The following is a 20,945-nucleotide window of genomic DNA, read 5'->3' on the forward strand; positions in this document are numbered from 1 at the left end:
GCAACGAACGAGCGCAACTTCAACCAATTAGGTTGAGGCCAGACGATGATGGACGCGTGAAAAACCAATCAGAGGTTTGAAAAGGAAACTGTCCCGCCCGTGCCGCGTTGAATTGTGGGACGAAATCCTAAAAGGACAACAAAATATTATCAGTTATCGCGCATAGAAAACTGTTTGTTTGCCACACATTGAGGATTATTTTCATACACTACCTTTCCGGAGAAACAGAAATGGAACATGTGCATCTGGCTGTGGAGGAGGACGACCTTTATTCGGGTTACAATGATTATAATCCGACATTTGACTCGGAGGTAAGTTAACCGCTAACCTAACACTATATTAGCACATTGTTTCTAAGCGTATAGAAAATCAACTTTGAAAAATTAATGTTGGTTATATGAGGTCGAGATAGTGGCATGGCGAAAGACTAATTACTTCAAAGTTTTATTTCAAAATTGTTTGTGTAAAAAATGTCTGCTCTTCCGTCGGCCCACTATGTAAAAAATGAAGACTAATTGTTGACTAATTTTAAGGAGCTGGAGAATGATGTGGGCTTCCAGCAAGCAGTGAGGACAAGTCATGGAAGAAGACCCCCGGTAAGTGCCAAATACTCTGTGTGTGTGTGTGTGTGTGTGTGTGTGTGTGTGTTTGTTTGTTTGTTTGTTTGTTTGTTTGTTTGTGTGAGTGAATGAGTAAGTAAGTGGGAGAGAGAGAGGGGTTTTCTGGAGGTGTATAAATCGTTTAACTACTAATATATCATGTCTTTAATTTTCTAGATGACTGCCAAGTTTCCTGGCACTCCCATTGGACCTCGATCTTTAGCTTCTTCTTTTGGCGTAAGTACAATGAAATAAAATGATCCTTTAAAAGTGAAACATTTTTGAATGAGCACAACAAATACAGATACCTCCGTCAAAGTGCAGTTCTTTGTTGAAAGTTGCTCAGATTAAATCAATGATCAGTGACAAGATGTGCAGCCAATGGTGATTGTTTCATTACTGTGAAGCATTTATGTGGAACGTTTTTTTCATATCTACATGTTAAAAAGACCTAAATTATTGTTATTGATTACAATATTAATACTTATTGTTTCACAAAGGCTCGGCTTCATATGGCCTCTTCAATGGGACGACCCATGACTGGAGCTGTACAGGTGAGAAGTATTATTGAACAATCAAATGTGCAAATAAGGTCTTGCATAGTTTTGTTAGATTAGTTTTTTTATAATTAGTGTTTACTATATATGTATTTTTTGTTATTTTGCAAATGTACCAGGATGGGTCAGCCCGTCCAATGACTGCCGTCAAAGCAGCAGGTTACACCTCCTCCCTGAGTCGTGGTGAGTTTAAAGTTGTCTGTTTCATCTATTGTCTTTTGCGTGTCGATAATGATTTAAAAGTTATTATTGTATACTTCAGGAATAGGTACAGTTGAGTGTTTCTAACATAAAACAATAAAAAAAAAAAATTGCATTTTTTTGTTAATATAAACCTCTGTGCATTCCTGTAAGGACATATTTATAGATGCAAGTTCTGTGTCTTTCCCCTTGCAGTTATATAGTGATGAATTGGTATGATTTATATTTTCAGGCTCAGCCTTTGACCCTCTGGGCCAGTCCAGGGGTCCTGCACCTGCACTCGAAGCAAAGAATGAGGATACGTAAGTTATCACTTTAGACTGCTTTGTTTCAGTGTGAAAATGCTATGCAGTACACTCACTCTGCAACTTCATTAGGTATGCCTGTTCAACTGCTCTTTGATGCAAATATCTAATCTGCCAGTCTTATGTCAGCAACTCAGTAAATTTAGGCACATAAACATGGTCAAGATGACCTGCTGAAGTTGAAACCTTGCATCCGGGAAAGAAATGTGATTTAAATGACTTTGAACGGGGCATGACTGTTTGCTTGAAACAGCCTGGTTTGAGTTTGAGTGTTTAAAAAACTGCAGATCTGTTGGGAGTGGCAATTTTCTAGTTGAAATTGTCGTGCTGATGCTGCTTTGAGATGATAGGAAGGTAACAGACAACCACTCTTTACAAGCAAGGTATGCAGAAGAGCATCGCTGAATGCACAGCACATCAAAACTTAAAGCAGATGGGCTACATCAGCAGAAGACCACGCCATGTGACCCTCCTGTTAGGTAGTACAGGAAGCTGAGGCTACAGTTTAGAGGGTCACTGAAACTAATAGAATAGATTAGAAGAACAGAAAGAAAGCATCGCTTGTGAAATTCTGATTGTAGGGTCACAATTTGGCATAAGGAACACAAAAACATTTCGCCATCCTTCTTCGCACCAGTGGTTCAGGCTGGGAGTGATGGTGTAATGGTGTGGGGGATATTTTCTTGGCACACCTTGGGCCTCTTATTACCAGCTATTATAAACTGACAAATGTTTCACTCTCATCATGTTCTTGCAGGCCTGAGGAGAAGATCAAAATCTTGGAGAAGAAAGTGAATGACCTGATAGAGGAGAGCTGCATGGCACAGAGCATGGGAGCCTTACAAGTGGTAAGCCTTTCACTCTTTAACAAACTTTTTACTAATGTTGACTGTCTGGATTTAAAGAGAAGGCTCTCCAAGTGGGGCAGTTTGTCATAATTCATTTTTAACTGTGTCAGCTCTCTCACAGTAGTATAAAAATGTAAGCAGTATAAAAACTGCTTACATTTCTACCAGAGTAATACCTAAAACGGCTGTTAGGACAAAGTACTTGAAGTTTATCAACCTTCCCATTTCCAGTGGTTTTTCATACATGAGGAAAATTGGTCTAATATTTTACAGGCAATGTGTTATGTCACATAACAGCAGTGTGTGGTTTGCTGTGATTTCTGAAAAATTAAAAGAGCTGTTTTTAAAAATATTGTTATTACAGGTAATTTTCATCTTGTGGAAGGCCAAGGCCTTTTTGGTCGGCACCAGAATGTCTAATGGGCAGGAAAAACTTGTTACATCATTGCAGCAGAGTGTTTATTCATAATTACTTCTGATTATTACCCAGAAGTGGCTTACTTGCTGTGTGTGTTTGTGTGGGTCTGTGTCTGTGTCTACAGGCCCTTGAAAAAGCCAAAGAGGCAGGGCGGAAGGAGAGAGCCCTGGTCAGACAGAGGGAACAGTCTGGCAGTGCAGACCATATAAATCTAGACCTCACGTACTCTGTAAGTCAGGCTGCTGTATGCTTGTTCTACACTCTGCACTCATGAGTAATGATTTGCTTTCTAAAAGAACAGTCTGGTGTTGATTTTCTTTTGAAAAAACTACTTTTTAATGCCTGAAAAACCAAACTGATAAGTGATAAGTAAAAATAAGCAAGAGAGGGGGTTTTTTCAGTCAAAAATAAATCAAAGTTGTACTTTTCATTTAAAATGCTCCATATCCTCCTGGTCTACAATAACTGTAGAAATAAACCACAAGTGCTTACTCAGTAGTGTATGCAAAATCTGTTCTTATTTATCTCATTCAGAGTAAATTATTATTATTGTTTCATATTAAAATATTAAAGTAAATCATCTCAGATGTTTGTGTTCATGGCTCAGCTATTTAGGAAGGAACAGCTCGCAGAAGACAGATACAATTTAAAGTTTGTTTTTGAGAATCAATTTCTAACATCAGTTTTTAATTATTTTATTTAGAAATATTAAATGTTTCTCCCATTACAGGTTTTGCTCAACCTTGCCAACCAATACACAAACAATGAAATGTACCCAGAGGCCCTGAACAGCTACCAGATCATTGTGAAGAATAAAATGTTCAGTAACGCAGGTGAGCAGGCCGCTCAGCTTCACACTCACTGCTGGTGTACTTAGAATGTGGCAGCCCTTGTAAATACAATCATGTGAAAATGAAGTTTTATACACCGCATGAAAGCTTGTGGAATACCTTCAGCAGCAGCAACTTCAAGTAATATTTATCCCAATGACTTTATCAGTGTTTCCTGTTGTTGTTGAGGAATATTGGCTCACTGTTCTTTACAACATTGCTTCAGTTCCTTCAGGGTTTCAGGCATTCATTTATCCACAGCTTTCTTAAGGACCTACCACAGGATTTAAATCATGTTGAGGTCTGCACTCTGACTCGTTTATTGCAGCGTGTTGATTCTTTTCTTTTTTTAGTCATTCTGTTATAGATCTGCTTGTTTTCATGGGATCATTGTCCTCCCCATGACCCAGTAACACCCACGCTTTGCAGGTGGCCTCACGTTTGACTCGACAATACTTTGGTATAAAGACGCGTACATGGATGTCTCAATGAGTGCAAATCTAAGCTATGCTCTTCTTGTAGAAACGTATATCGAAGCCATACTAGATCAATCATTTTCTAATTGTACTCTCATGAGCTTTAACATGATAACTGAGGCCTGTAGACTCTGAGGTGTAGCTCTTGGTGTATTTTTGCAGTATCTTGGATTTTTACTGCTGGGAAAATTGTGGCATTGTGTTAAATAGTCCCAGATCACTGACACATAAGAAAAAAGTCATGTTACATACATTGTAAATTCTTTGTTGTATCGCTTGTCTTGTGGTTTTTCCGTCAAACTATGCATGCTGCTGTTCCAGGCCGCCTGAAAGTCAACATGGCCAACATCTACTTTAAACAGAAGAACTATCCTAAAGCCATCAAGTTCTACCGAATGGCGCTGGATCAGATAACAAATGCCCACAAAGAAATGAGGATCAAGATCATGCAGAATATCGGTGTAGTGTTTATCTGCATGGGCCAGTACACAGATGCCATTACGTCTTTCGAGCACATCATGAGCGAGAGTCCAAATATCAAGACAGGCTTCAACCTTATCCTGTGCTACTATGCTATCGGTGACAGAGAGAGGATGAAGAAGGCCTTTCAGAAGCTCATTTCTGTTCCTCTGGGCATTGATGATGAAGACAAATACATCCCTTCCAATGTGAGTGATATTTTATTACAGCATTTATTATTATTTCATTAATTAAGTCTAGTTCTGCCAACTCTTTCAGGAAGACACCAGCTCCAATATGGTCATTGAAGCCATTAAAAATGACAAACTTCACCAGATGGAGAGAGATCTGTAAGAAGATATTCACAACACAAACCCAACTCTGTCTTGCTCCATCAGTCCTCTGTGTTACTTCCCCCCCCCCCCCTTAATTCACCTGTTCCTCTGACTTCCTGTATGCTGTTCATAGAAAAACCCTGGCTGAGAAATACATCATGACAGCAGCCAAGCTCATTGCCCCAGCGATTGAGACTTTGTTTGCTACTGGATTTGACTGGTTTGTTACTGCTGTCTTTTTCTTTGCATCTAAAGACTTTAATGTGAGCATGGTATGTTTGTTTGTCATTGAATAACTGAAAATTGTGACAGTGCCTAACTGTGGTATATTTACAGTTCATTTACAATTACATAAATGTCCCAACTTCATTGCTTGAACGTTTAAAAAAAAAAGCTCTAGTTTTAATTGTTTGAGTCTTCCAGTGGCTCTCGTTTCTTTAGTGGTGGTGTGAGGGACTTTCCAAAGTTCCTTTACTTGCCTAAACTTCTCTGCACACTAGTTTGATCACATTTTCTGAACATTTTTCTGGAGCAGACTGACAATAAACCTCAAGCTCTACTATTATTTCGACAATTTCTCTCCCTAATGCTTTCTTATTTAGGTTTTTAAATGAACATAATACATGTTGAATACTCGTAAAAGTACTCGACATGTGCATTGATGTGCACTAATGCACATTAGTATGTTGGAGAGGACCATTTCAATATTGAGAAACATAAGTCAAAATCAAACAATTGCTTAATTATTCTCCATTTATGCACCTGCTGTTTACAGTGATCAATCGAATGCTGGCATTTGACACGTGAAGATAGTGAATGTATGTTTTCTTTTTTTTTTTTAAGGTGTGTCGACATGGTGAAGAGTTCTCAGTATGTCGAGCTTGCCAATGATTTAGAGATCAACAAAGCCATCACCTACCTCAGACAGAAGGACTTCAAACAGGTGAGAGTATCAGCAGCATTAAGGGTACTTCCTTCTTTTCTGGTCTGTGTATTTTACAACCACACCTTCCACTCTTAATAATTTGCTGCCAAACTAAATTTTAGACCATAATAAGACATCAAAATGAGGCTTTAGTAGCTTCCATCATATGTGGCTGTCATATAAATTGATACCTTTGGTAATATTTGCCAAACCGAAAAAGTCGATGCGATTAAGTAAGGATCACACGCATTCAATTTATGGAAGTGTAATTCCCTTAAAACATGTGAAACCTGTTCTTCGTTATCCGTTTACATTAATTTGTGTTTCCATCTTTTTCTTTTCTTTTTATAACAATGTTGTAATACTGTTGCTCAGCACTATTCATACGTGTGCGTTTTCTCTTGTTGAGGCTGTTTGAACAGAGCTCAGTGTCCGACTGAGTATTTCATCTTCTCATTGCCTTTTTGCTTTTGTTTCCTCCCCATCTGCATGCCTAAGGTTGAGGTATGTCTGCCTTTCATTCCCATGTCCACATTTAGATTGTACTGGGTTTGTCCCCCTTAACTTGTTGCTTCATAAGGACGTCTTTTACCCAAATAATGCCACTGCAAGGAGACGTTTGTGAGGCAGTTATTGGTTTAGGCCCCACAGACTGCTCAGGAAAATCTTTGTGCTGAACGTATTCTTTGTTAATAATAATATCCAACTGAACAGTGGAGGACATGCAGCCATGTGTGGAGCTGCTTTGTGGCTAAGATTAAAGGACTCACTGTAGTAACTAACTATCTTGTAACCGCTGGTTTTACATCTGATGCATGCTGTGGTGCTTTTACAGTATTTACACACAGGAGTGTTGGTGATGTAACTGGTGGTCATCTGTGCAGCTGTAGCCAAGCTGGTGATTTGTGAAAATGCTAATCCTTACTCACTAATACAGTTGGGAAATTTTCCCCAGAATGTAACATACTCACAGAGACAGTCAGTTAGACAAAAAGGGGAAAGGGACTGACTTTAAACTTGCAAAGCATTATATTTACTTCACCAGAGCACAGCACACAGTGAAGGTGACGCATAAACAGATGTAAGGAATGAAGCAGAATTACAGCTTACCTTCAAATGTTCTTAGAAAAAAATGCCAAAATGTCCAAGTATCTTCACCATAAATGTGAAGATGCATATGTAATTTATCAGTGATTGGCTATTAATGGTTAATAATATTGTCGTTGATTCTTTGACTAACAATTCAGTAAATTTATGTGTCTTTTCTATGTTTCTTTGTGTGTTACATGCTGGGGAAATACGCTTGTACTTAAAATATCATTTATTACTGAGAATGCTGTACTGGAGGAGCTTTAGTACAGAGTGTTACCCTGATTGTAATGAGTTGTGTGTTTTCAGGCAGTGGAAACATTGAAGGCATTTGAGAAGAAGGACAGCAGAGTGAAGAGCGCTGCAGCCACTAACCTCTCTTTCCTCTATTTTCTGGTAAGAATCTCTTGATTATAAAATAACATTAGACTGAAAAGTTCTGAAAATTTAAAACACTTAAAATCAGCAAAATATTTGGAGGTTTGCTGTTAAAAAAATGTAATACTAAATGTTACTGTTGGGAGATGATTGAACAACCATATTCTCTTCTCTTGTAATTTCCCTAACAGGAGAAAGACTACGACCAGGCTGACCGATATGCCGACCTTGCTATGAATGCTGATCGTTACAACCCAGCAGCACTTATCAACAAGGGCAACACGGTGTTTGTCAAACAGGACTATGAAAAGGCTGCAGAGTTCTACAAAGAAGCACTGAGGAATGATTCCTCGTGCACCGAAGGCCTTTACAACCTGGGTAAGTGCTCCTTAACTGCAGCTGTAATGCGGTAGTAGATAAGCAGGAGGTTTGATGTATTGCGCAACAACAATTGGACGTGCAAGAATCATTTGGGAATGAACAACAAGAGCTTGCTGCACTCTGAACTGTGGTCTGTTAATATTTGCTGCAAGCACTGGTTGAACTTTAAATTCAGACTCTTGACTGTTAGGAAAATATAGTGAGGCCATAAGTGCCCTGTCTAAATCTCTGTGTATCTTCATCCAGCATTCTGCTATGAGTATCAGAATATTGGCTGAGGCTACATTGAGAATAAGTGTGGACACAGCATGACCGACTCTATTGGAATGTGCACAAATACATAAATAACAAGAAGCACTTAGAGCACAAACCTCCCCCAGGGCAGCTCACTCTCTGCGAAGTATTTACTTTTAATTGTATTGTATTTTGTGTTTAAAGATTATGTAGGAGTAGGTAATGGATAATTGGCATTGATTTATCAATACGTGGACACAAATAACCTTATTTTATTATATAATAATATACTACAGCATGTTTCTAACCAAGTAGGCAGCTCATTTTCTTTCTCTTGACAATACTTTCTTTAAAGATAGCATGCATTTTTGGGTCAATTTGAAAGAAAGGCAGATGCAAAATTGAGGTCAGAGGTCAAATGTGACATATTTGGATGCAAACTATAATGTGAGATTTAAAATTCCCATATACCATTTTATAAATGTTTTTAATACAAACAATTGCAGTAAGAAAAATAGTTTTAATTACCTCTATCTACTGTTATTACTTTAACCTTCAGATCAAGCTATTGACCTTAAAGGAGAGGTCAGAGGTCAAATGAGACATGATATTTGAAAGCTTCATGGGTACTTTCTGTTGACAGTACACACCACAGTTGTCAGAATCTTAGTTTCAGTTATCAGGCTAACATTAGTTAACATAACTTATCAGGCGTTTTGGTCTGTTTTCAGCCAATAAATCTTTAAGTTCACCTTGAAGACCTTGGTTGATGTTAATGAAATTTAAATGGTTTGTTAATATGACCCGACTCTACACCTATACAAAGTTTTCTCAGAATTCATTTAAAACCTTTGGAGCTATCGTATTCACAGACACGGTAGCTCTTTAAACAACAGCATCCAAATTTTAAAGTCATCTTAAGTAAAAGGTATCGCTGGAATAAAACTACACCAACATGTGGTATATATGTGTGATTATTATTAACATAGAGGCACAGTTACGTGACTGAATTTTCCCCTAAACCTTGTTCCAGGTCTGACTTATCAAAGACTGAATCGCCTAGAGGAGGCTCTGGACTGCTTCCTGAAGCTCCATGCCATTCTGAGGAACAGTTCCCAAGTCATGTACCAGCTGGCCAGCCTGTATCCCACTGCTAACAAGTGCTATGTGGAGATGGTTTTATCAGCGGGCCAGTACAATCGCCCAATATTAGCTATTTGTTCTTCTATTGTTATCGGCATTTGTAAGAGACAATCAATGAAAATTAGAGAAGTAAAGAAGACGTGAGAGAAATGCCATTACAAAGTGTCAAAGTCCATTGATGTTGCATAGTTTGTTCACCAGGGGGCACCATACGATGCCCCTGTTGCCAACAACATATTTAGAAAGACACAAACACAAAAACCAGCTGATCTGAGCAGAGTAAGGCAGCCTTTACTCCTAAACATAAATCTGTTTGGTTTCTTTGCTGTGTGTGAAAGAAAACATTTTTAGACGATATATTGGAATATCTGAGTTCTAAATCGCCAAATATCAGTATATAGTCTGATATAGTCTTAAAAATACTGTGTCAGACAGGCTCTAGTGATCGTTTGTATGTCACACAGATGATCTGTTTTTACTTGTATGTACTTTAGGGTTTGTTGGAATGTGTTCATTCAGGGATTCGAGCCTGTTTGTCCATATATCATCACATGAGCATCTATTAGTTCTTAACACTTTGATCCCAGCTATGAGCTTCTAGAAAATCCCGAACAAGCAATCGAGTGGCTAATGCAGGTCATCAGTGTAACTCCCACAGACGCCCAGGCACTGGCTAAGCTGGGAGAACTGCATGATGGCGAGGGGGACAAATCCCAGGCTTTCCAGTACTATTATGAGGTACCAGAAGCTTAATTTCATGGCGGGGGGTTTTCTCTCTAAATTACACTGTACAGAAGTTAACAGTATATTTTTTGTCTGTGGACCCATTGTAAAAAACAGCAATTTGTACAATGAAAAAATTGTTTGTTTTTTTTGTCACTTTTTTGCTCATCTGTTAGTTAATTATGTTAGAGTAGTATGAATGACCATGATGGAGATATTTAGCAGTACAAAAGGCTGTAAAACTTCTCAAAGTGCAGATAAAAGTAAAAGATTTATGCCCTTCTTCACATTATCTAAACACAGGCCGGATTGGACCCTCTGCTGTCCTGATCCTGGCCCCCAGCCCCTACTTTTGACACCACTACTTTAAGCTAACTAATGTTGTTACGTTGTTGCTGTCCAGTCCTTTAGGTACTTTCCCTCCAACATCCATGTGATTGAGTGGCTCGGAGCTTACTACATTGAGACACAGTTCTGTGAGAAAGCCATTCAGTACTTTGAAAGAGCCACGCTAATACAGTAAGTAACTACTATTTAGATTATTTTAAACAGATAGCACGGATGGGTTGGTAAAAAATTGTAAGTTCACACTCTAAGGTTTTTATGGAAGCCCTTTAAATGAGTTTCAAACTTAAATGAATGTGAAAGCCTCTCGTTTTATATGGAACTGTTGCAGAAAAAATTAGTGAAGTTGTTTCACATTCTCTAATCTTGAGGCACATAGTTCCACCTTTTTTGTTACGTGGTATCAATTATTAAAATATATTAACTATTTCAGTGTGGTACTGGCATACTGATATGAGGTCAGCAAAATGATTTAAGTCAGGTGTTGGTTTGTGTGTTTATATTGATCAGATGTGTTTCTGCTCCTCAGACCAACTCAGGTGAAGTGGCAGCTAATGGTGGCAAGCTGCTACAGACGAAGTGGTGAGAAAAACACGTTTCGCCTCAGCTTGCATGGCAATAAAACAACAAAGCAAAGTTGCAATGTGAGCTAGCAGAGTTCATTTCATTTTTTTGTTCTTCTTCTTTTCCTCTTTCACAGGAAACTCCCAGAAAGCACTGGAAACTTATAAAGAAATCCACCGAAAGTTTCCAGAAAATGTGGAATGTAATTGATCCAGCTTGTTACACAGTTTTCAACGGAACTCTTGACCAGCAACAGATGGTGCCCTGATCAGAGTGTAAAATTAAAGAGTGTGTGTGTGTGTTGTTTGGTGCAGGCTTGCGTTTCCTGGTGCGGCTGTGCACAGATATGCAATTGAAGGAAGCCCAAGACTACGCCACCAAACTGAAGAAGGTAGAGAAGATGAAGGAAATCAGAGAGCAGGTATTCTGTCAGACATTTCTGAGTAAATAAACTAATGATCTGTTTGGCAGATCTCAATTCTACATTTAATAAAAAAAAAGACTTGAAAATAATTTGCAGAAACCCCCCCACAAAAAGTTCACTAACAAAGATAGAAATAAAATGGAATTGATTTTTAATAATGGTGACACACACACATATTTATAACATATAGATCCATCGAGGCTGGGGTCTATCACACCAGGCAAGACCCCAGGTGCAGGCTGTGTAAAGATGCCCCTGAGACAATCCAGCACATAACAGCAGGGTGGAAGATGCTAGCAGGCAAGGCATACATGGAACGCCATAACCAAGTGGCCGGCATAGTGTACAGAAACATATGTGCCAAGTATGCCCCCTCAGGGTGGTGGAGAATGACTGAGCTAAGATCCTGTGGGACATAGTGGTGGTAGACAAGAAGAAGAAGACAGCCGTAGTGATAGATGTAGCTATACAGATTGACAACAACATCAGGAAGAAGGAACATGAGAAGCTGGAGAAGTACCAAGGGCTCATAATAAGTGGTCCGAGTGGTAATCGGAGCGCTCGGTGCAGTGACCCCCAAGGTAGGCTCCAGCAGATCCCAGGAACAACATCCGAGATCTATTTGCATGAATTAAACTCCACACACTCCACTTTGTTTTGTATAAGTGGGTCCATCTGATGCATGTTAACATGCTGCCTGATGAATTACTTGTGTATTTTGCAGTTGTACATTAGAGACCTTTCGGGCACTTTCATCAATCATCTTTTCATCACTTTTTTTAACAGAACCCTGACGTCTGTTCCTGGATGAGCGCTCGCTGATTTAAAACACGCGCGTTTCCTTTAGATGCAACGTTGGACCGTGGTCACTGCAACTCTGCAGCTGCATGAAAAACAGCTGTTTTTCGTCTCTATTTTCCATGAATCAAACAGATGCTGTACAGCTGTTTAACACCTGGCTGATAGTAATCTCGGGTCTTTTTCAAAACAGCTTTAGTGTTTGGAGAGCTGTTCTCAGGTCTGATGCCAGAGCAGTTTGAGTTGTTCAGTGTCACATGAAACGTCAGAATGAATTAGAAAAGTGGTCAGTGGTTTGAATATAAGCAGCCAAAGGGATCAATCTCATTTTCTGTGATGGTTAGCATAAAGCCTGTGTTTTCTTTCCCAATCTAAACCTAGATTAACTCAAGACCCAAGTCATGGAACCACATTACATAGGCCAACAATGTTGCTTGTTTCTAATTGGATCTTATCCCACTGCTTGCATATGATCAATAGAATATCCTGGTTTACTTATGCTGTATTAATATTGTTCTTAATTTCTGGGTTTAAGCGCACTGCTGATGATGAAGATTACAAATAACACAGAATGGGACCTTTCGCACATTTGTCTGTGAAGAAAAATATTTTTAGGTGTTTTACCAATGCAGTACTCCAAGACTCTGATCACGGGAATGTTCTCATATCCTGTTTATTATGAATAATAGCTGAGTAAGAAAATAATCAGCTAACACTGCATCTTTTGAATAACTTCTGCAATGCATTGTTCCTTATATGTAATTATTATTTAATGGCTTCTAAACAACACACTTGTGATACATAAACTAGAGGTGGTTTGGGATCAGTGAAGATTTGAAGAAAGCCAGAGTAACAGAGCCGTGTGCCTTGGTCGTGTGGAGTGATATATCAAAGCCAGGAACAGATTAGACCGATGAGTTCGTCAAATAACAACCAGCTGCTGTTGGAGCAGAGAAACAGGCCTGCAGAGAATGATGGAGGGTTGACTCGTTAATCCCCAAATTCTTCAAACTGAAAAACAGTGGAAAACAACCGATCCCACTGATAAAACAAACTGCACGGTGCATGACACGAGGACTGAGAGGATAGCAATAACCGAAATCTAATATATGAGCTCGACGTTGGCTTTGTGTGGTTGTTTTTCGTGGCATCATATATCCTTGTTTTCATTTCTTTTCCTTTTTTGTCATCATCTTTAAAACTAACTGCTTATGGTTTTAGTGATTCTGCAGAGTACTCCCCTGACTTTATGTAAGGCTTGTTTACATGTAACATTTTTATGGTATGTAATATTTTTTGCGCATTAATGTCACATTCCGTTGAATATTGGGGCTTATCTTTTTGCCAGATTGTTTTCATAGCAAAAAAATGTACTTTGTTTATGAAGCACAGTGTTTATTGAAGCGCTGTAATCTGATTGGCAAAACTGCATTTTGAAGTCAAAGACATTTAGAACACATTTAGTGTTATTTGTGTCCCTGCCCGCAATTTCTCTCATACGCCACCCTTTTCTCTTATTTCCCTTTGCAGAGGATAAAATCGGGACGGGAAGGCAGCGCGAGAAGTCGAAGAGAAGGCAGAGAGAGCAGTGCAGGCAGCGCTGGTGAGTCGGTTGTTGTTTTTCAAATTAGGTCAACAGATTACCGCCGCTGTTATTTGCAACTGAGTCCAGAGTTGTGCGTCCACACATCATCAACCTATAGTGGTGTAAATAATTATTCGATCTCCATTGCTTACTTTAGAAAGATATTAACGGTCTCTAATTTTTATGGTAGTTTAATGGAAAGAGAGAGAATATCAACCAGAGTTCAAGAAAAAAAAACTTGTATAAAAGTTATAAATTAATTTGCATGTTACTGAGTAGAAATATATTTGATCCCTACAACTGCAACAGAATTCTGTCTCTCACAGATTGGGATCAATCAATTACAAATACTCCTGAGCTCAGTTTGTGTATAAAGCACACCTGTCCACAGAATCAGCTTCTTCCATTCCAGCCTCACCACCACCACCATGGCTGAGGCCAGAGAGCTGTCAGAGGTTGTCAGGGACAAAATTGCAGACCTGCACAAGACTGGAATGAGCTACATGACCGTAGCTTATAAAGCTGGTGGTGTGATTATTTGGAAATGGAAAAAACATAAAATAACCATCAGTCATCCTCAGTCTGCAGCTCCATGCAAGATGTTGCCTCATGGAGTGAGGATGGTGATGAGGCGGTGGATTACCCCAATATTACATGGGAGGAGCTTGTTAACGATCTGAAGGCAGTCGAGACCGCAGTCTCCAAGAACACCATTAGTAACACGCTGTGTTGTAATGAACTGAAATCTTGCAGCGCTCAAGAAGGTCGTTTTGCTCAAGAAGGCTGTGCAGGCCAGTCTTGAGTTTGCCAGTGAACATCTAAATCATGTTGGGGAAAAGTGCTGTCGTTAGATGAAACCAAAATCAAGCTCTTTAGCATCAACTCAACCCTCTGTGTTTGGAGGAAATGTAATGCTGGGTATGACTCAAAGAACATCATCCCCACAGTCAAGCACACATTGTGCTTTGGGCTGTTTTTCTGCTAAGAGCACAGGACAACTTCACTGCACTGAGGGGCCAGTGGACGGGGCTGTGTACCGTAAAATCTTGGATGAGAACCTCCTCCCCTCAGCCAGAGCACTGAAGATGAGTCATGGATGGATCTTCCAGCATGACAATGACCCACAACGTATCGCCAAGGCAAGGGTTTCACCATCAAGTACTTAGTAGGTGTTATGCTTGAGGATCAAATACTTGTTTAAGTCAGTGACATGCAAATCAATTTATAACTTTTATATAATGTTGGGGTTTTTTGTGGATTTTTGGATTTTGTTGACATTCTGTGTCTCCATGGAAACAAGCAAACATACAGATTCAGGTGATCAGATAGTTACTTTCCCCCATTGTATCTGTGTTGCGGTGTTAATAATGCAGATGTCAATAAGTATGTAACTGTGCTGGTGATGTGGCATCAAACAACTGTGGATCCCCCAAATCAGCCAGCAGAGAGACAGAGAGCCACACATCTGTCTGTGGCATCTGTCCACAGACTGTGCTCTCCATGTCCTCTATCCACGTTCTCTCTGCTCAGACCTTACATCATTAAGGATTTAAACTTACACTTGTTTTGTGTTGTACTGCAACACAAAAGGCACACTGAGCTCCCAGAATGAGGCACATCTATAAAAATCTTATTAGAGTCACATTGAAAACCATCTCCATGTGTGGGTTTTGGTGTAATTTCAAGTTAAATGAACATACAGTACAGGAACATCTGTGAACTTTATTAGGCGTAGGTTTTTTTCATGGCAGCTTGAGCTAAACCAAGATTTTAGTTTGAGAAGTTTGCTCACATAAATATAATTTTCATTGTAATGGTTCTGATGCCTCTTCTATAACGACGATCGTCGTCATGATTTTGATCATCAGATCCACTCTTTTATTTTTATGTCTCACTGCTTCTTTCTGTCTCTCTACCTGTTGTTCACACATGCTGCAGCAGGCATCTCCACACCTGTCCTCATCTCTCCTAAGAAGTCCAGCGTTATGGGTATATGTTTTCAAACACCACACTGAGGCCTGATCTGCTCAGACCTCCTCATCCTGCTGGATCCTGCAGGATGAGGAGGTCTGAGCACTCTGTGGGATTAGTGGACTCTGAAGAGGCTGAACATTCAGTACAGATCCCCATCAAATACAGACAAATAGGCTGGCTGTGGCACTGGAAAGCTGGACCATGAGCAAATTTCAAATGTAATCCATACAAACCAGAGAGCCTCCAGAAAGTGTAACAAGGCCCAGCTTTTCCATGCTGTGCAGCTGAACGTCTCTAGCAGGCTCCTGTAGTCGAGTTGTATTCATATATGAGTTTGTGTAACGGACACCTGTTAATGCGCTTGCTGCTCTCTCCCGCCAAGGCTTCCATTAGTCCTCTGTGTCGTGATAAATTAGATTAGGACTTTTCATCTTCCCATAGCTTAGTGGTGCCAGAGCCTCCAAATGCATCTGTTAAAATGAACACACACGGTTGCTGGAGACTGTCCATCACAGCCTTGCTACTTCAGTCTTTCAGATGCTTAAATATTGGTTTGAACGTTTAAATTGTTGAACTAAAACCCAGATCCTTTTCTCATTTTCTCATGGTGCACAAGATGAGGTCAAAGCAGGTGAGAGAAGCGAGGTTGTAAACCACAGACACATTTATTGTCATCATCTTTCATTGCAAGTGGCAGACTTTTTTGCTACTCTCTGTGCTGTAAGACCTTCAGTCTAGCTCTGTAATCTCTCCTTCCTTCTCATCTTCTTCTCTGGATCTTCGGTCTTCATCTGTATTCCCTCTCTGCTTCCTCTTTGCTTCCCAGTATCTCAGTCTGAGTCTAAACACTTCAGTCCACTACTGGACTCGGGGAGAGGTATGTAAGACTGTGACTTTCAGGCTATGTGCCTGTAATTCTGGCCATTTGTAGTTGAATAAACTGGGGCTTGTTTCTTTGCTCAGTTCATTCAATTCAATTCAATTTTATTTATCTAGTGCCAAATCACAACAACAGTCACCTCAAGGCGCTTTATATTGTACGGTAGATCGTACAATAATACAAACAGAGAAAAACCCACCAATCATATGACCCCCTATGAGCAAGCACTTTGGCAACAGTGGGAAGGAAAAACTCCCTTTTAACAGGAAGAAACCTCCAGTAGAACCAGGCTCAGGGAGGGGCGGGGCCATCTGTGAGCCAGAGATTAATAACAAGTATGATTCAGTGCAGAGAGGTCCAGTAACACATAATGAGTGAGAAAGGTGACTGAAGAAGAAATACCCAATGCATCATGGGAATCCCCTAGCAGCCTACACCTATTGCAGCGTAACTAAGGGAGGATTCAGGGTCACCTGATCCAGCCCTAACTATATGCTTTAGCAAAAATGAACATTTTAAGCCTAATCTTAAAAGTAGAGATAGAGTAGAGATGTTTCAGAAGTTGTTACATCTGTAGTTTGCCCTCAAATGCACAGTCAGCTCACCTGCCAATGAGCTTTAAGAGCCAAAACAGCAAAATTCACATAAATTAGACTAAGGGAAGCTGTGTAGCAGCAACAGCATGTTTAGGTTTGTACTGTGAGTCTCTGCTGTGAAATCTTAAGATGACCTCTGATAAAGTTCTTCAGTCAGGCAAAGGTGTCTGCACATACAGGTGATTCTCTTCTACGGAGCATTAGCATCAGACCTATTTTATTTTTAATTTTATAAGAGCTCCTGTCATTAGAAATCTTTTAAGTGATTAAAACCATCTGAGTGAAGCACTGCAAGGCACGCATAGCAGAAGTGAGTTTCCCAAGTGAAGAAGAAAAAATGGACCTGATCCAGAAATCGTTTGACAGGCAGCCGTGATGTTGGACTGTGCTCATTTTTTGCACTGAAAGGAGGAGGAGGAGGGGAGCGAGCACTCAGACGGCTCCGAGATATTCGGGGAAAACCCTCTCGTTCACCTGAGAGTTTTCCATCTTTTCTGTAAAGTCTGCGTATTGTGTGGTCTCGTGTGTCTGCAGGTCTTCAGCTCTCTCGTGACTGACGTGTGAGTCTGGTGGTTTGTTTTCTCACGTTTCCACAGCTGTCGTTCTGCAGTCTGAATCTGGTGAAACGCAGTGGCAGAACAGGAGAGAAGTGTGTCGAAACGTGGGGATTTTCTAACCTGTGTTTTCTATCATGTGTGATGTGCCTTTTCAAACGTAAATGATATGGTTGGGTTAATGTACCTGAACTTTTTTTCAACATATCTTTAATAAGAAAAAATAGTTAAAAGCCAGAAAGTTGCGTCATCTCTATTGATCTCCATCTCCTTGCAAAAATAAAGGGTTATTTGTGTTTCAGAGGTGTATAAAACAAGCCTATAACGTCTTTAATTGTGGAAACTTCTGTTGCAGCTCCTAGCTTCTAGCATGTGTTGTGTAAACTAAAAGAGAAATGCAAACGAAACTGTCCAAGAAAGGAAGGCAGGGGGGAAACGTTGATTTTTCCAACCGAGGTCTCAGTTTGCCAGCAGTTTGAGATTTTTTTGGGACTATGAGGGGAAGGTGGAATATCAGGCCTCCTTCCTGTTTTTCAGCTTTCTGCTGCCGATCCCCTAAGGTTTCCAAGGCTACCTGGCAGCCAGATGTTGGCTGCTGCTGTCTGCAGTCATGTCTGTAATTCATATCACTACACGCCCCTGTCAGCCTGTCATATAAGCCTGGAACACACATGTGCACATTATCCAGCATATTCATTACATCCTGTCAAAAGTACCTGAGTGTGTTGCATATTAGTGTTGCATTTTAGCAGCTGGTCAGTAGGCATGTTCGACCGCGCCATGTTTTCACAAAAATCGTCCATTATTGTACAGCAAGTCGTACATGTCAGTGATATTTAGTGACTGTGATTTCACATTGGAGGAATGCTTTTTCTGCACACATTCAGCCAATGTCAGCGAGATACTTGGGCCATGAAAAAGACATTTTGTACGTGAAAGTGTGCAAGAAAACTTTGCACGTCTATATTCAGTCGCATGCAGGCCACAGACAGAGGCACTGCTGTTTTAAACAGCTTAAACATTTAAACAGCTTTTAATAGGATTTTGAATGTGAGTATTGCTTTTAAAAAAGATCATGAGTCAGCAGGTGTGTGCTTGTTTTTGTACAGACAGTGGTCGCAGCAGCAGCAGCACCAAAGGAGAGCGTCTGAGCGCCAAAATGAGGTCACTTCCTGGTTCAAATGAACCTTATGAAGCCAGCAGTCCAAAAGAACTGGGTGAGGAAACCATATTTTTCTCTGCAGTTATATATATATATATAACACCTACCTAACTATCTTATGTCTTTGAACTTCATGTGTTGTGCAAGACATACGTGCCTGTTTTAGAAAAATATGAGTAAATATATAACCACACAGATGGTTTATGGACATCTTAGTTCAGTTTCGTTTCATTTAGTGCTGGAACATCATCTACATGGATGGCTGAAATTCTGATAATTTAGCCATCCACATTATGAGTCGCAGTGAGCTGTAGTGTGAATGTTAGATTGGAAAAGATCGAAAAGCACTCAGGCATAGAAAAAAGTGCTTGTGTGAATGGGTGACTGAATTCTATAAAGGTCTTTGAATGGTCCAGTAAAGTAGAAAAGAGCTGTATTCGTGTATCTATTTAGAGTTCAAGCCCATGTTGAAACACATTCTGAGGTTTAGATGATCATAAAGATATTATCAAAGGTTTTTCTTTGTCTGCAGCACACAGCGGATAGTCCTCTGCAGATAAACTGCATGGGTTGTCATTTAAGTATTGGGCCGCACCTCTAATCTTTGAATTCAGGTGTTGTAAGTCCCTTTGCCTCAGATGTATAAAATCTAGCACCTGGCCGTGCAGCCTGCCTGTTCAAACATTTGTGCATGAATGAGACGTTCTAAAGCGCTCACTGTAATAGGATGCCACCATTGCAACAAGTCAGTTTAGCAACCGCAGCAACTCAGCCAAGCAGTGACACACCACGAACAGAGCAGGGTCACTGAGTATAAGGGAAAAGAACAACTTGAATAATGTATCCTTAAATGCAATTCATTGCAGCTGTTTAAAAATGGAACAGAGTAATATTTATATCAGTGTTTTTAAAATATGAACCTGTGCAGACTTAAATGTTGAAAGTTATCTTAACTCATCTATTTAGAATGCCAAAAAATGCAGTGAAATTGTCTGTGCACACGATCTCACTCTGCAGCGCTCCTTGAGAAAAACACACACAGAAAAAGAACGGCATTGGTAGAAAGGATGTACAATGTTGACATTATGTCTCTATCGGGATACAGCGTCCCAAACTATTTCATCACAAGCTGTTCCTCCTGTGTGTAGATGCGTCTTACGTGGACCCACTGGGGCCTCAGATGGACAGACCAAAGACGGGAGTCAAGAAGCGTGTGGAGGATGACGACTTTGCAGATGAAGAGCTAGGAGACGACCTGCTGCCAGAGTAGCTGCATTAGCACAAGGCTATCTCTGTTTGTAAGTCAAGCTTCACCACAGGACGTTTTAAACTCACGTTCAGCAGATGTTTATTTACATCTGTTGGTAATCCATGATGGTCCAGATGCTCTTTCACACTGAACATCTTTACCTGACATCTCAGTCCTTCGTCAAATGAAAATGTATCCATTTCTAAATGTCCGCGTGGGAAATGAATGCCTCTGTACGTGATAGGAATGCTGGTTACATGACAGTGTGAGACACCTCAGACAGCTTTGTTCTGGCTCTTAAGTCCAGCACACGGGGTTTCAAAGAAAAGGACATACTATTCCATACCATACTATTACCCTGTATCTTTGAGCTCATTGCTAAAAATTGGAAAACATTTCACCGTTCTGATGCTTTTAAAGGCAAAGGTTTGTGATTCATCTGTTCCAGATTCTGTTTCATGTTCTGCATTTTGTAATTATTCTATTGTATTTATTATTTTTTTATTTCTTCATCTTTATGTCTTTTATTGTATCATTAAAAGAGAAACTATTTCATTAAGGAAATAATGTTGAGTCTGAGTATCAATGTGACAGTTTGTTAAAACTTTAAAACAAAGTGCATGGGTAAAACTAGAGCTGACATTAGCAGCGTTGTTACGTAGCTATTTGCATGTTATCTAAAGCAGGAATGTCAAACTTATTTTATACTGTGGACCACATGCAGCCCACATTGATCTTAAGTGGGCCGGACCAGTGGAACTCCCCTTTTTGTCAGTGTAAAGAAGTTTAACGACACTTTTAATCCCCGATTACAAGAAAAAGAAGTTCAGTTCCAGCAGTCTGTCTCAGTCTTTCCACACGGTAAACAAAAGCTGCTGTAGTAAATAAAAGAACAGTCATGCTGACAGACTGT

At 39.9% G+C, this 20,945-nt stretch overlaps 1 protein-coding gene across 6 annotated transcripts in view; it reads left to right on the forward strand.

The window, feature by feature from the left end:
- Positions 1-61: 61 nt before the first annotated feature.
- ift88 (intraflagellar transport 88 homolog) overlaps positions 62-20,945 on the forward strand; it is a 23,819-nt gene continuing 2,935 nt past the window's right edge. The window contains exons 1-27 of one of the 6 annotated variants that reach the window (XM_086266883.1): positions 62-311; positions 534-596; positions 777-836; positions 1,100-1,153; positions 1,276-1,339; positions 1,590-1,659; positions 2,420-2,510; positions 3,053-3,157; positions 3,659-3,761; positions 4,556-4,902; positions 4,973-5,043; positions 5,162-5,248; positions 5,872-5,971; positions 7,352-7,438; positions 7,612-7,798; positions 9,069-9,177; positions 9,766-9,916; positions 10,305-10,420; positions 10,776-10,828; positions 10,947-11,012; positions 11,125-11,231; positions 13,563-13,635; positions 15,556-15,606; positions 16,208-16,222; positions 16,418-16,468; positions 18,731-18,838; positions 19,932-20,081. In XM_086266883.1, coding sequence (XP_086123009.1) covers positions 231-311; positions 534-596; positions 777-836; positions 1,100-1,153; positions 1,276-1,339; positions 1,590-1,659; positions 2,420-2,510; positions 3,053-3,157; positions 3,659-3,761; positions 4,556-4,902; positions 4,973-5,043; positions 5,162-5,248; positions 5,872-5,971; positions 7,352-7,438; positions 7,612-7,798; positions 9,069-9,177; positions 9,766-9,916; positions 10,305-10,420; positions 10,776-10,828; positions 10,947-11,012; positions 11,125-11,231; positions 13,563-13,635; positions 15,556-15,606; positions 16,208-16,222; positions 16,418-16,468; positions 18,731-18,838; positions 19,932-20,053 — 2,592 coding nt within the window. In that variant the 5' untranslated portion in view covers positions 62-230 and the 3' untranslated portion in view covers positions 20,054-20,081. The other 5 variants (XM_086266882.1, XM_086266884.1, XM_086266886.1 and 2 more) reach the window with 5 other exon arrangements.

This window comes from Aulonocara sp. 'chitande type north' Nkhata Bay, linkage group LG16, assembly GCF_057382095.1.
Source record: "Aulonocara sp. 'chitande type north' Nkhata Bay isolate Kocher_YH1m ecotype deep benthic linkage group LG16, A_spYH_male_GT1.1, whole genome shotgun sequence".
NCBI lineage: Eukaryota > Metazoa > Chordata > Actinopteri > Cichliformes > Cichlidae > Aulonocara > Aulonocara sp. 'chitande type north' Nkhata Bay.